The following is a 16,313-nucleotide window of genomic DNA, read 5'->3' as shown; positions in this document are numbered from 1 at the left end:
CCACGTCAAATGCGAAAGTTTTCCATACAAGCCCTTGATTCCGATCGTTCGGTTTGTATGGCAGCTATATACTATTGTAAGCCGATCTGAACAATTTCTTCGGAGATTACATTGTTGCCTTAGCAAATAATATAAACCAAATTTCGTGAATATATCTTGTCAAATGCAAAAGTTTTCCATACCAGCACTAGATTCCGATCGATCAGTTTGTATGGCAGCTATATGCTATAGTGGTCCGATATCGACGGTTCCGACTAATGAGCAGCTTCTTGAAGAGAAAATGACGTTTACGAAATTTCAAAACGATATCTTAACAAGTAAGGAAGGGCTAAGTTCGGGTGTCACCGAACATTTTATACTCTCGCATGATAAAGTGATAATCGAGATTTCATTATACGTCATTTATATATTTTTCAAATACCGTATTTTTGTAAAGTTTTATTCCGCTATCATCATTGGTTCCTAATGTATACATATATTATACAGAGAAGGCATCAGATGGAATTCGAAATAGCGTTATATTGGAAGAAGGCGTGGTTGTGAACTGATTTCACCCATATTTCGTACGTGTCATCAGGGTGTTAAGAAAATATTATATACCGAATTTCATTGAAATCGTTCTAGTAGTTCCTGAGATATGGTTTTTGGTCCATAAGTGGGCGAGGCCACGCCCATTTTCAATTTTTGAAAAAAGCCTGGGTGCAGCTTTCTTCTACCATTTCTTCCGTAAAATTTAGTGTTTCTGACGTTTTTTGTTAGTCGGTTAACGGACTTTTAGTGATTTTCAACATAACCTTTGTATGGGAGGTGGGCGTGGTTATTATCCATTTTTGAACTGTATATAGAAATGCCTGAAGAAAACGACTCTGTAGAGTTTGGTTGACATGGCTATAGTAGTTTCTGAGATATGTACACAAAACTTAGTAGGGGGCGGGGCCACGCCCACTTTTCCAAAAAACTGCGTCCAAATATGCCCCTCCCTAATGCGATCCTTTGTGCCAAATTTCACTTTAATATCTTCATTTATGGCTTAGTTATGACACTTTATAGGTTTTCGGTTTCTGCCATTTTGTGGGCGTGGCAGTGGGCCGATTACGTATATATATACAGGCAGACGGACAGACGGACGGACGGACAGACAGACAGACGGACATGGCTAAATCGACTCAGCTCAACATATTGATCATTTATATATATACTTTATAGGGTCTCCGACGCTTCCTTCTGGGTGTTACAAACTTCGTGACCAACTTAATATACCCTGTTCAGGGTATAAAAACACCACTTAGAATACTGTTTACAGCTGATGCTTCATCCAGTCTACCATTCGTAATATTTTCATTAAACATTTTATGTTTAACTATATATATGTATATGTGAGTATATATATATGATATTGATGGACATTGATAGCAAGAAATATAATTATTAGAACAGCTTTCAAATTGCTAATGTTCTATGGAACTCGAGATTGACATCCAAATCCTTATTTAAGAGACACATGTATTTGTTTTAAATTTTTTCTTTTAATGTCACTGCATGTTTATAGACCAAAATAATTTAAAAAAAAATTTCATTTTTGCCTTTTTTTATAATAAAAACTGAGAAGATAAAAATAAATGTCACACAACAAAAAGAATGCGCTGCCCACAAAAGTATGCCAAGCGATTATTTATTGATGTGGAAAATAGTCGAAAAAGCAAAATTCAGCAGCACGTGACAGCACAGCTAAACTGCAAACTGTGTTATAGTCATGCAGTTGGAGGTATGTGGGGGAGGCAGGGCATTACGCGGGAAGTGAATAGTGTGATACATTGACTTAGATGCATACATGCATTGATAGCAAAATAGGCCAATAACACAAGTGTTTGCGCTTATTATGCAACGTCACAACAGAGAAGCCGAAACACAACCTTACTCTGCGACTAAACATTTACGATAAAGTAGCGAGCATATTTTACGGTTTAATGCGTTTTCAAAGTATACATGTATGCTGCAATACTGCACTCTTCCAGTAGCTAGGTGCAGATTGTGAATTTGGTGAAAATACCTTCACATTCAGACTCCATACTCTGTTGGTGTTGCAGCTTTATATTCTCTGACAACTTCAGGATTCTACTCGTGCATGTGAAGTCTTTCGAGAAATTGCCTCAAATTGTATGCCTTTATATTTTATGCTTTAGAGTGAAGTGTATGGCTCTCGTACTACAATACCCGTTGGCATTTGACAGCAGCCGTCAGCTGAGCACTTGGGGAACTCATAGTGGCATGCAATTTGTAGTTGAGTTATATTTAAAATAAAAATAAATGATAGAAGTGAAAAATTTTGGATATATTTTATGATATATGTTCGTTATATAATTTCGATTATGTTTATTAAGCGACATATGTATGTACATATCTCGTGTGACAGCCTAAAAATAAGCGATTTTTGGGAGTTACAATAAAAAAACTAATGTATCAAGTTTTGTTTTAATTTTAAAGGCATATTTATAAACATTTCAAGAATGCACTAAAAAAAATTTGGATAAAAAATGTTTGGAAAAAATTCAAAATTTTAGAAAAAGAAAAAACTTTATTCTAAAAAAAATACTCCTCTATTTGGATAATATTCTTCGCACAATGACCTGCTTTCGACAAAAAAAATTATTTAATTTTTTTTTTTAATTTTAATAATTTTTTTTAAACATTTTTGAATAAAAAACTGTTCTTATGCCTGTTTATCAATTTTGAAAAAATTATTTGTGCTGAGCATAATGGAAAAAGCACTTTTTCAAAATATATTTTTATACTTTTACATTTATACTTAAGGCTGATTATCTATATTTTACTACATTTTTTTAATAACACAAAAACAAAAATACTTGAGAAATGTTGTTCGAGAAGTATAATTCTTTCATACTCTTAAAAATTAAATTCGGGTAAATAAATAATTCCATTAACGTCCATTTAATTTGATTTTTTTATCATAAAAAATCACTACTTTCCGTTCCAAACTTTTAATGAAAAATAATGTTCTTTCGATACATATTACGTCGTTTTTAAACCCAACAAGAAACAAAGAAATGGCTTGTTTTAACCGAAAATATTATTACTCACCCGTACAAAGCTGTCCCGCACTTCAGCGCATTTATTAAATTCCTTACGGTTTAACGCCGGCTGCACCGCAGTCCCTTAAATTCCTCTATACATATGTATGTACCGTTAATATGTGCTTGAACACGCGCAAATGCTAATAAATCGCAGCGTACTGCCAGTTGGCCTTTCACCTGTTACGAGCGCGTGTGTGTGCATCTCTGCGGGGAATATCCTTGAATGGAATTCGTTTGGTGGTGCATCTCTTTTTCGCTTCAATTTTTGCGGTTTTCTGTTTTTTCTTTGTATTATTTTTTATTCCTTTTTGTAAAAAGTCTTGCGTTTCGACAATTTTTGTTTTTACGGCTATTAAATTGGATTATTGTGGATTTTAAAATGCGCTGCATCGAAAATTTACGAGCAGTTACCAAGTCTACTCTGCCGCAAAGAGCAAATTTATATGTGCGTTACTCGTAAATGTGATGAATATTGCTACGAAATAATATTTATTCTGTGAGCGCATACTGCTTTACATGCATATATGTATGTATGTACATTAGGGTGTTAGTTATTACCAAGATACATTTTTTAAGGTTATATGCAGTTAGAAAGCCGAAAAAAGCGAATATTCCAAACTTTTTCATCATTGATCTACAAATTTGCATATTATGGTATGTTTTAACTGTATTTTAAGACTTAGTATTAGTAAAAATATGTATTTGGAAAGGAACAGCAACTGATCTATATCTCTGAACTAGACCCTCTAAAATTAAAAAATCAAACAGATTTCGTTTAAGTAATGTTAAATCAGTAGTTAATCGAAGGAATGAGTAAAATAAATTTATTGAAAAAGTGGCGGTTGCTCACAAAAAAAATTGGATAGATCGCTTGACCAAAATATCGGCCTTAAATTGTTTTAAAAAAAACTTATCGGTGAGAAAAAATCTTCGATTAATTACTAAAACATTATATTTAAGCAGCTCGTGTTAAAATTTGAGACTAATACTCACCTACAACATTGCAAATGTGGTATTCTGGTACAAAATTTTCCGCTCTGAAAAAAAGGTCTTAATGATTTAAACTACTTGTTTAAAAGTTATACATAATTAAAATTATGCATTAAATGCAGTGAGCATTCATACAATATATATTGCTCATACGACATGGTGTACAGTATGAATGATCATTCGAGTGATTAATGCATTCAGTGTTGCTCATACGACATGTTGTACATTGTGGATGTTTCATTTCCATAAGAGCCTTATAAACTTCGTGTTGCTCATACAACATGGTGTACCATTAAAATATAGTGCATTTGAAACTTTAGTGAACGTTAGTAAACAGAAATAATCAACTTAAGAAATAAAGTACACCCTAATATATGCTACATATAAGACCCACATATTTTTATTGTACAAAAGATGAAGACATATACATATGTGTCATATGTATATATATACAAAAACCGCAGCTTTTGAAATAATTTATACGCATGTCTATATATTATGAGCCACTTATCCGCAGCCACTCGTTGCAGCCATGCTACTCAGCCGCACTTCAGCCACAACTCCGAGGCGTCTTCAGCGCAGCTCATATTCATTAAGCGCTTGTTCATTCGTTTGCATTTTCTTTTGTCCATCTTTCAAATGAAATGGCATCGCTCCATGCGTTTATTTACTCGCGTTGCTATTGTTGCCATATAAATGTTTAAATTATGAAGGCGAATAAACATATTTTATTAAGATCCCGCTCATTTGGTTTGTAATTTATTTGAAGCCGCTGTAGTCGCAGCAAAAAATTTTATACAAATAAAAATGAAATGAATTTACGTTTGGAAGTGGACTATGTGCAGAGTTGCACAGCTACAAGCATGGCTACAAATATTAAGTATATTTTCATGTAATAATGCTTTGTTAATAAAACACTAATAAATTCGAGCTGTTGCTAAATGCATAAAAAGCGCTTTGAAAAGCTTTCTCAAGCTTTCTCATAAGAGCTTAACAAACGAACAAACCAACAAACAAATAAAGCAAAATTTCATATGTATTTCATCGTGTATATGTATCCCTTTTAAATATAGAAATTCATTCTGCACTTGGTACTTGTTACTTTCTTATATTTTTTCTAATTATCATATATATTGGGTGTTGGCATAACTTTAAATAATCTAACCTTACAAAATAAACGCAAACTGTTTTCACCGTCGTTTCATGTGTACCTTCTCGTTTTCTTTCCCTCTTCCTACACAGTGGATAATCATCAGGCTGGCAATGCGACAAGTGCCGATGGCAGCATCATCTCACCGACAAATGATTCCAGTTACTTAGCATTAGCGATAGTCGGTTCACTAGTCGGCTTCGGACTGGTGACAGGTGTGGTAAGTGCGAACAAGTAAATAAGCGCTGCGCTCACTTATGGAATTATGCTGGCTTAGCCAACAACAAAAGCAAGGTAATATGCTATGCTCTACTAAATTAACGCTCTCTCCTCTCCCCTCTGCTGCAGATACTTTGGGTCGTTTATCGTCATTGCAGCAGGCGTCCCACTTCAATGAACTTTGAAAATCCGGTGTACCGTAAAACCACCGAAGATCACTTTAGTTTGGAAAAGAATAATCTGCCGGCGCGCATGTATCCGAGCACAGTGGACGAAGAGGTAAGCGCGCCATGCATAAATAATTTCAATTACATGAAATTTTAAATTGAGATTGCAAGTGCAACAATTGCAACTAACTAACAACTACTAATGCAGTGCTTAATTGAAAATATACAAACAAAGAAAAAAACAAAAAAAAAGCATAAAAATCTTAATTACTAATTTTACAATAATTGAGTAACTAAACTAAATTTATGAGCTAAGTTGAAAGTATTTTTAATGAAATTAAGTAATTAGCGTTAGTTTTAAAAACTTAGTCAATAATCAATAGCAAGTACCGTTTAATGCTAAACATAATAACACTAAACTATATACAAATACTTAGCGTTGTTTACGGTAAATCTAAGGTAATGAACTATGTATGCATACTTAGCAGTGGTGAAGCACAGCATGCCAATGCGCCAACTAAGATTTGATAATACAAAACTAGTTTAATGAGCATCAGCATTTTCCTAATGTAAATACCCGTTACACCACACATCAAACGCATAATTTGTAAGTAAACATTTTTATTAGCGAATTTTTTGATTTCACACAATTTTACGCCACCAAAAATACTTATATAGAACAACTCCGGAAAATGTAGTGAATAAAAGAGAAATCAAGTTAAAATATAATCATGTGTAAATAGTTATATGAAAGAAGCTGTAGCAATACCCCTAAAAGCAACAACAATAACCAAGCGCTAATTGACACCTAATGGATTTCTATCTATTTCTAGCTGCATTTTTCGCAGAGAAGACTGTTCGCGCAGTATTGAAAATTTTCCGAAAAAGAAACAATGAGCGTCAAAAAGGCGTTCACGTGCGAAAGCATACTAAATGAAATGTCAAATGCATGCAAGTGTAAAAGCGAGTTAGTAAATTAACTGAAAATTTAACTAAAAATGTTTTTAAACAAAACGTAAATTTTTATTTATTTAGTAATATTTTTTATTACATAAAAAGTTTAAAGAAAAAAATTAAAATTAATTAAAATTAAAAAATTTAAAACAAATTATAAAAAATTATACAAAATTATGAGAAATTAAAAAGATGTAAAAAAATTAATTATTTTTTTATTTATTATTATTTTTTATTACAGAAAAATTAAAACAAAAATTTAAAAAATTAAAAAAATTATGAAAAATTAACAAGATATATAAAAAATTAAATATTTTTAAACTAAACGTAACTTTTTCTTATTTAGTATAATTTTTTATTACAAAACAATTAAAGCTAAAATTTAAAAAATTAAAAAAAAATTATTAAAAATCAAAAAGAAGTATTGAAAAAGTATATATATTTTTAAACAAAACGTAACTTTTTTTATTTAATAATGATTTTTATTTTAAAAAATATAAAAAAATTATAAAAAATTATGTAAAATTAACAAGAAATATAAAAAATTTAAAACAAAAATAAAAAGAAGTAAAAAGAAAATAAAACAAATAAAAGAAAACTATAATTAATTAAAAAAAAATTATAATAAATATAAAAAAAGTTAAGCAAAATATTGATATGAAAATTCAAAGCAAGTTGTTGCCTAGTTTTTTTATTTAATTTCTTAATTAATTTTTTGATTTCTTAAATTTCTTCTGAATCTTTGCATTCGTTTTATTTATTTTTTGAATTATTATGAGTATTTTATCTTATCTCGAAGAAGTGCAATACGATTAAGCAAGATATTAGAAAAATATATATTTTTACTTAGTTACAATTTGCTTAAGCTTTTTTTGCTAATTTTAAATAAAAAAATGATTGTAGTAAAATACTGATTCATGGTGCCTCAACGGGGACCTAAATTATTGTCTGCTCCTCAAACGTTTAAAAAAAATACTAACTAGAGGAAATGTAAACTATTACAAATCTGTAGTTTAGGCTTTAGTATATGGTTGCAGATTTTTTACTGACAAGTTCATGGATGTTTCGTCGAAGTTCTAACAAGAGACGTGATGTCTCAGGCTGAAACTTTCTGCAAGCTGATTTATACAAATAAATATTGCCCTGTTTTCATGTCATGTGTTTCGGTCAATGAAGTTTTCTTGCTTTAGCTCATGTGACACCCACACGTCGTGCTTTTTTTCAACTAGCTGTCTAAAAAGTAAACCCGGAAACTGATCTCTCCAACACTGTACAAAATTGCACTAATACAATGCCGATTATGAATTTCTAAAGCCATACTACTATGAGCAAACAATATTCAGACTTTGTTCATAATTTTAAAATTCTTAATTTCCCCTTCAAAGTAATCGCCCTTGGCACCAATACACTTCTTTCGACGTGCCTTGTTGACAGTTTGTGGGGTCAAAAGGTATTCGAAGTGCACGACAACTCGATAATCGAAGAAAACTGTCAACATAATCTTAATTTTGACCTGTTTTGACGTGGTTTTTCGGCCCCGACTCACTTTCGCTGATTGTTCGTATATTTCAAGCTCGTAAGCCTGTGACATTTGGCACAGATATCACTAAGAGTCATACCAACCTAGAAAAAATGCTTCCACGAATGAGCTTTCGAGCGAAATTTAAATTAAAAAGTCTTACTAATTTTTGCCCAAAGTGGTATATAGGAAAAATAAAAGGTTTTCTTTAACTAAACTTAATATACATGAGATTGTTTCAAAAAGGCACATTTTAGGCGTGACATAATTTGAATGAAAGTTTAATTCTATTAGCTATAAGCAACACTTTTATTATTAAAATATTTTAGTTTAGTTTAATTTCTCAATTATTTTCGCCTTTTAATTCAGCTTTAAGCTAATTTAAATCAATTTTATAGTAAATAACAAACAGATAAATTGTGTATGTATATGTGCAGACACCTATAATAATGCAAAGAAAATTAAAGAGACTAGCTTAAGCTATTAACTAAATATGGAAAGAAAGAAGAATATTAAATATGATTATATTGTTTAAAAGATATTTAGCGGTAATATTAAATCTTGATGTAAGTATTTAATTAATAAGTATCTAAGCATTTTAATTGAACCGTAAAGTAAATAAAATAAAATTTAACTAAATAAATTAATATTTACATTTACTATACATACATACAAGTGGCATAAGTGCTGCAACACATACCGACACGCATAGCAAACAGCCAACAAACAACAGCCACAACAACAAAACATGCCAATTAACAGCAAACAAACAAGCGCAAAAGAATACGATACAAAAACACAAACAAACTAAGCAAATATTTGTTGTACAAACAAGTTTAAAAATTCACCACTCACAATATTTGCTTGCATTATTTAGTACTAATACTAGTTGTTAGTATAAATGCTAGTATACACTGTGCTAGTTGTTAGACGATTTCGCGCTTTTTAGTGAACAAAAAATTAATAATTCTTAATTGTTTAAATAATTTTAACTCAACTGTACTAAAAACATTTCAGTTGTCACAAAAAACCCTTACCTCCATATTATAAAAACTCAAAAGAAGGCAATACTAAACACGGAAAATTTATTTCCACTTTTCCCTCAAGTTCTACAATATTTTCTTTTGATGTGCTTTTGAAAACGCTCAAACACCCGTAATATTCCTGATGCGTGTTGCGTATCAAAGAGCAAAATTAGCATAATTTTCGAAAGGAAAAGACATTTGTCAAGCATTTATTTTCATACCAATACATAGAAGCAAACAGAAAGCATTTTTTGGGCGTTGGCGCACTTAACACGCCGGCACAAGCACGCATAAATATGCGCAATAAAAGGTTTTATGTCGCTTAATAAATTATACAAATGTTAACACAGCAAGCCAAAGAAGCATACGCTTATCGACAACAACAATAACAACCCCAACAACATGTACACAATATTTATTGAGAAATACATAACCTTAAAACATGCACGTGCTCACATGCAAACAGATATTTTCATGCAGCAAATGTAAAAACATAACGGTAGAAAATGCTGACATTTAATGGATTGCTGCGAGCGCTCGTAATAAGCGGGAGTCAAATGAAAAAGTGCGAGGAAAATGTGCATGCAGCCATTTGTTGCAAGTGTACACATTGATACAAAGCAGACCGCAAATATTATTTTTACATGAAAACACATTGCATGCGTCTGCATTACCATCACTTCTGCAACACACACATATGTACATGTACATATGTACATACACACAATGCGTACCACAGCATTTGTGTTACACATACGCCCTGTGTCTTTCCAGCAGTATTACATCTTCTTTATATGGACTTACATGCGTGTGAAGCAAAATTATTACAAAATTTATCACTGTAGTAAGGAGAATGAAAAAGTAAATTATTTAGGTGGTCTGCAAGTATAGTTGTGCGTTGAAAAATGACTGAGCACATTTTTAGCGAATATTAAGAACATTCAAGTATGAAATGAGTGCTAAAACTCATTGCATATGACATTTTATCGTACAGATATTGTGCTGTTTGTTATATTAAGAAGCTTGAGAGTAGTATAACAGTAATTAATCTGTTCTTCTTGACAGATATACACCACATAACTAAAAATTACTACATACAATCGCAAAGTATCCTTTTCATAATTACTATATTTTTTTGCAATAAATGAGTTAAAAAATAAAATCTGAGACGTAAGTTCAAGCTCTTTTCAAATAAAAAAACGGTGGCTATTAAACACCGTAAACTTGATTCGTTCTCCTGCTGCCACATTGCAGTACAAATATTCATATTAAACCTCACATTAGTAGTCAAGTATGCGATTACTAAAACTGAACTTCCAATAAATTTCTAACAGTATTTTAAAAATTTTCCTTACAAAACACAAAACTCATTCTATACGATATAGATTTTTGTTTTAAAAATATTGAAATTATTTTTTTTTTTTTTTTTTTGATTTTTCTAACTTTTTCCTGTACATATTTTAGTATTTTTTTAGTGATATCTTAGCGATATATTTACATGCATACTTTTATTTCATAATTGCAAAAAAAGTTTCCATTTTAAAGCCACTACTGCCTTTTTATTACTAAACACACTTCATCTCACACTCACTAAATGTTATACCATATCACTCCTGGTCACAGGTGTTATGCTTCACCGATATTAAATAGCCCAATGTTGCAAATAATGCATTAAAAAATAATTGAATTGAAATTTAAATTAATTTTTATTTATTTTATAATCCCAAAAATATGAATAAGAAATAATTTTCACATTTCTAATCAAAAATACTTATACACTTAATAAAAAAAATAATTCAAATTCGGGATTCAAATTTAAATAAACAATAATCCAAATTCTAGTGCAGTAGGCGGCAAACTGACACATTCAAGTGAATTATATTTTATTAATTTTTAATTCCAATTTTGTAATTAGAAATAAAATGTTTCAATTTTAATCCCAAAATTCTGTATTTAAAATAAAATTTTGATAATGGATAAATTCGCAACAAGAAGATCGCTCATACGCCCCATACATCTTGCCATTCCAACCGTGAGTTACTCCAACCAATAGATCACTCATACGCCTGTACAACTAGTTATCCTAATCAACATATTACTCATACGTCCCGTACAATTAGCTATTCCAATCAACATATTACTCATACGCCCCCTACAGTTTACCATTCCAAAAAGCAGATCACTCATACGCTACGTATAACTTGCCATTCCAACCTGCAAATTACTCAGACGCCCTGTACATATTGCAATTCCAACCAACAGATCACTTATACGCCCCGTACAACGAGCTATTCAAATCAACATATTACTCATGCGCCCTGTTCCACAAGTTCTATGCATATTATCTCTTACTGTTAGTTAGGTATGCCTCTGCAGCCTATGACATACAACTGCTTTGGCGTATGCCTAATGTGCCACCTTCGAAAGTTATTGAGGTTCGATACTCATGTGAGCGTACAAAGCAAAATAAGATACCAAAAAGTTGTTTAAAACATTTGCATTACAACTAGGACATAACCTCAAAACAAAACCCACAGACAGTTCACGCTGCAGAAAGGCAGCATATATTATTTCAATAATTTTTTATTTTCCACGCAACATATAAATTCCTGTTGATTTATGCAAACATGAAACAGTGAACCGCGCAGCATAAAGCAAATAAATTCAAACAACAACAACAGCCACAACACAAGAAACCACAACCCCAACAACCTCACCACCACAAGATCAACACACATGAAATTCATACAGTGCACTCGTAATACCCAATTTCTTGCATTCGAAAACTTGTCACTGCTCCACATATGCCATTTGTTCGTTTTCTTTTCGTGTTGCGTTTTGTTTTTTTTTTTGTCTTCTCTCTTTCTCTCCCCTGAAATTATCATGCTGCGAGCGCACTTGCAAGCCAGTCGACAATGGGAGATAAAAAAAAAGCTATTGCGCCAGAAGAAATTGCATTTTCATATTCTTCTCATTGTATAAAACGAAATGCATTTGCTTTTGGAAGTGCGAGGCATTGCCATGTTTTGTAGTTAACGGGGCGAACAAGCAGCTTTTCACTTAGCGGTAAGTACTTGAAAGCAATATAATACACAAATTAGTAACCTCGACCCATTTTTACCAAACACTAAAACAAAAAAAAAGAAGTGTGTATGCATTAAATACGAGGAATTATTAGCTTTTTAATTTTCTTTATGGATTTCGTTGCGTCCAGTTTTTCTTTTACTATATGGTAAATTATTACTTGTTGTTTTCGATAACTTTTTCTCGATTTCGTTTGCGTTTATTTACCTTGAAGAGGGTATATTAAGTTTGGCACGAAGTTTGTAGCACTTAGAAGAAATCGTCGAAGGCTCTAAACCAGAAATATGCAAATATATAAATTGTCAGCGTGACGAGCTTAGTCGATTTAGTCATGTTCTATGTACTCCATGTGTTTGCCATACAAACTGAAGATTCCAAATGAAGTTCTTATATGGCAAGCTTTTTTATTTGACAAGATATCTTCTCCAAACTGTGCACAGCTTGTTTTCCAGGCCAACGATATAGCCTCCGAAGAAATGTTCAAAATCGGACCAATATAGCATATAGCTGTCATACAAACTGAACAATCAAAATGAAGTTCTTGTATGAAAAACTTTTTTATTTCACGAGATATTTTCAAGAAATTTGGCACAGCTTATAACTCCAGATAACTCTATAACTTCTGCATCAAATTTTTACATCGGAGTAATTTAGCATATAGCTGTCATACAAACTGAATGATCAAAATGAAGTTCTTGTATGAAAAACTTTTTTATTCCTACAGGTATTTTCAATAAATTTGGCACAGATTATTATATCAGATAGCGCTTAAATTTTTACGTAAAATTTTTAAAATCGGAGTACTTTAGCATATAGCTGCCATACAAACTGAACAATCAAAATGAAGTTCTTGTATGAAAAACTTTCTCACTACAAAGATATTTTCAAGAAATTTGGCATATGCTTTTGTTCAAAGCAATTCTACCTTTCCTATATAAAATTTTTCACATCGGAGTGTATTAGCATATAGCTGCCATACAAACTGAACTGTCAAAAATAAGTTTTTGCAGCGAAAATTTCTTTATATGGTTTGATATTTTCACGAAAAGGATTCTAGCTTCAGTGCAACTGCAGTGAACGGGTTTTGGTGTTATTTAAACATTTTTCTTCATTTAATTACTTTTTTCTATTTTCATTTTTGTTGTAAATAATACAAGGCAAATTTTTTGCTTGTATGAATTTTTATTAAATATTTGAATTTTCCATAATTAAAACTGCTCCTTAATAATTAAAACTTGCTGGCTGAAGCCTTTGTACCTCTGGCTATATGCAACCTATGTAGTAACTATAGATATATAAAAAAAAATTTGCACATAAGCGAACATCTTTACAAACAAACAGTATATCGATTTGCATAGTTTAACTCGCATTTTACCCTTCCCAATGACACATTGTAAATATATACATACAAACGCACGCTCCCTCACTCGTTCTCTTTCTATACCGTGCATTGTTGTTATACTTGTTGTTTGTTGGTTGGTTATGTGTTTGTGTATGAGCGTGTATAGTCTAGCACTCATGTATTTATTAATGTCATATATATATATATATATATGTATGTAAGTGTTTCACAACAACTAACTGTCTATTTATGTATGTATGCCGTTTCGTATATTTTAAGTGTTTGAACTTTTAAAATTTTTATTATTATTTCTTTAAATGGCGTGCAATACCTTTTTTGCAAACGACACACGTGTACAATGTAAATGCAACGCTGTGCAATGCTTCAGTGTGCCACAGTGGTTCGGTTTTTTCTTCATTATGCGAAATGAAAAATTATGTGCGCGAGCAAATAAGCAGATCACAAATATTAATAACGCGAAAAAATGCCAGCTTAAACAAATGACTGAAAAATATTTGAAAAAAAGTAAAACGAAATCATTTAAGAAATGCGCAATTATGGCACTCAGTTCACTGAGCCGCTGCAGACCTATTAACCTAAAAACTCATAAAAACTCCTCTACTGTTTTTGATGACTGCGCATTGGTCGTACAAAACATTGAGACTTACCAGCGTTTGCAGTTAACATATCAAAGGATTTTATTACAATTTTTTGTTGTTGCTATTTTGTGATATTTTTTGTTTTTGAGACACATGGTATTGTTTGAGACTCGTGATATTGTTTGCACGCGCAGACATTTCGCTTGTGTAACTTTGAGTCGGTTTCCACAGTACTATTTACTCATTTCAGGTGAATTTGCTCGAGTTTTAATAAATATTGACAAGCGGCATAGTTGCATTTTATGCCGAACAGCAGCTCTTCAATAACAGTGCAATGCGCAGTATAAGTGAATACAAAGCTCTGTAAAGGCAACGCTGCTTGCGCAATTTACTCTGAAAAAATGTATTCCACGAAAATTAAAAGTTGGGTAATGAAACTCAAATTCATGCGAAATGTGAACCTTTTTCGCAGGAAGACTAGACTCTGTGTTCTCACTATAAGCTGACTTTTCATTATCTTTCATTATGAACGAATTAATAAGTAAATTAATTAAAAAATATTATAATTTTCTCTTCTTCGTTTTCATTTCATAATTTTTTCCACAACTTGTTAATGTTAATGATACTTGGTTATGCCATAGCTGCATTTATACTAGCATTGTAATCATAATCTTTTAAGTCTCCAATTAGTAATAACCTTCCCGTGTTCCATTATTGCAATACATGTAAGTTTACCACAATTCGCATTTACTGTTTTTCCAAGGAATTGCTGCTACACTCGAGGATTTAAAGTACAACAAACAACACTTTACATAATAAGGAGTACACAGCAACAACACAACAAATAACACCAAGAAAACCATAATGCTTACGATAATCAATTACAAATTAATTAATACAAGTGGAGGCGCAAAATGCAAACTTTTACACAAAACTAATGCTAAATTTAAATTAAGTACACAAATATTGAATAGGTTATTGAATATAATCTTAATTGAGTCAATTAGCAGATCTCGCTGAAATAGCTAATAGATTAAATTTGCCTGCGGTCTACAAGGACTAAAATGAATTGATGGGCAAATGAGCATAAAAAAGAGCATAAAATCAAAATTAGTAAAAACAAATAATAATAATAATTAAATATTAAATGCGCTAAAATAATTTAGAAACTGATTTTTAAGAAATTAATTTTACCTTTTTTTAGTTAATTTTTTTTTTACTTTAATGTGCCGTTCACAATTATTATTATAAATTTAATATAACAAAAGAAAGTTATTTATTTACTAAAATTAATTTTTTTGCCATAAACTCACTTTTAATACACAAGACAGTCCATTTGTGCCACTACAATATCTAATGTGTTATATAAGCGTGTTAAAAAAATATAAAAATATCAAAAAAATTTAGTTTTCTTAGGAAAGCTTAAGTTGTAATAATTTCAAATAAATTACGAATTCATTCGAATTTCAAATTTGCTGAGCTTTTTTTAGGTTATCTAAGACAGGAATTTCTACAACCGAACTCCAAAAATTAACAAAAAAATTTTTTTAATTAGAAAAGGATTAGTTTTATATATTTGTTAGTTTAAATAAAAATTAAAATTTATTTATTTTAATTAAAAATAAATTTATTTTTTTATTCTTAATTAAACTAAGTTTTTTAGTTAAAAATAAAATTTACTTTATTTTTAATTTAACTGAATATAAATTTAATTTTTTTACTTAATTTAATTTAAAACGTATTAATTTATTAACTTAATCTAAGTAAAAATAAATTTATTTTTTTCGATTTATTTATTTTTAATTAATTATTTTGCAAATTTTTTAATTTTTCTTAAAACAAATTTTTTTTATTAATTTAAATAAACTTAAAAAATAATTTTATTCAAGAATAAAAAAAACTCTCGAAAAAATTACTTTATACTAAAAAAATTTAATTTTATTTACCTACTTAATATAATTAAAAGCAAAATTTAAAATTCAACATTTTTAAATTTAATTATTAAAAAAATTAAAATTTTTTATTAATTTTTTTTTTTGGAATTGTTATAATGTTTAATTAAATTAATATTCTAATTTAATTTAATTTAATTTTTTCCAATTTTTTTTTTTTTTTTGTTAAAAATATTAAACATAGCATTTTTTTATACTAATTTAATTAAAAACATAAAAA

The 16,313-nt window shown here is 30.5% G+C and overlaps 1 protein-coding gene across 13 annotated transcripts in view; it reads left to right on the top strand.

Moving 5' to 3' along the window:
* LOC126750925 (low-density lipoprotein receptor) overlaps nt 1–16,313 on the top strand; it is a 410,401-nt gene that overhangs the window by 385,316 nt on the left and 8,772 nt on the right. For 12 of the 13 annotated variants that reach the window (XM_050460728.1, XM_050460724.1, XM_050460726.1 and 9 more), the window contains 2 exons: nt 5,325–5,452; nt 5,581–5,730. In XM_050460728.1, the coding sequence (XP_050316685.1) occupies nt 5,325–5,452; nt 5,581–5,730 (278 nt within the window). Of the gene's footprint in view, nt 1–5,324; nt 5,453–5,580; nt 5,731–6,451; nt 6,620–16,313 lie in introns of those variants that run through there. The other variant, XM_050460725.1, reaches the window with a different exon arrangement.

This window comes from Bactrocera neohumeralis, chromosome 2, assembly GCF_024586455.1.
Source record: "Bactrocera neohumeralis isolate Rockhampton chromosome 2, APGP_CSIRO_Bneo_wtdbg2-racon-allhic-juicebox.fasta_v2, whole genome shotgun sequence".
Classification (NCBI taxonomy): domain Eukaryota; kingdom Metazoa; phylum Arthropoda; class Insecta; order Diptera; family Tephritidae; genus Bactrocera; species Bactrocera neohumeralis.
The sequence above is the reverse complement of the archived record's forward strand: the minus strand, read 5'-3'. Positions and strand labels throughout refer to the sequence as shown.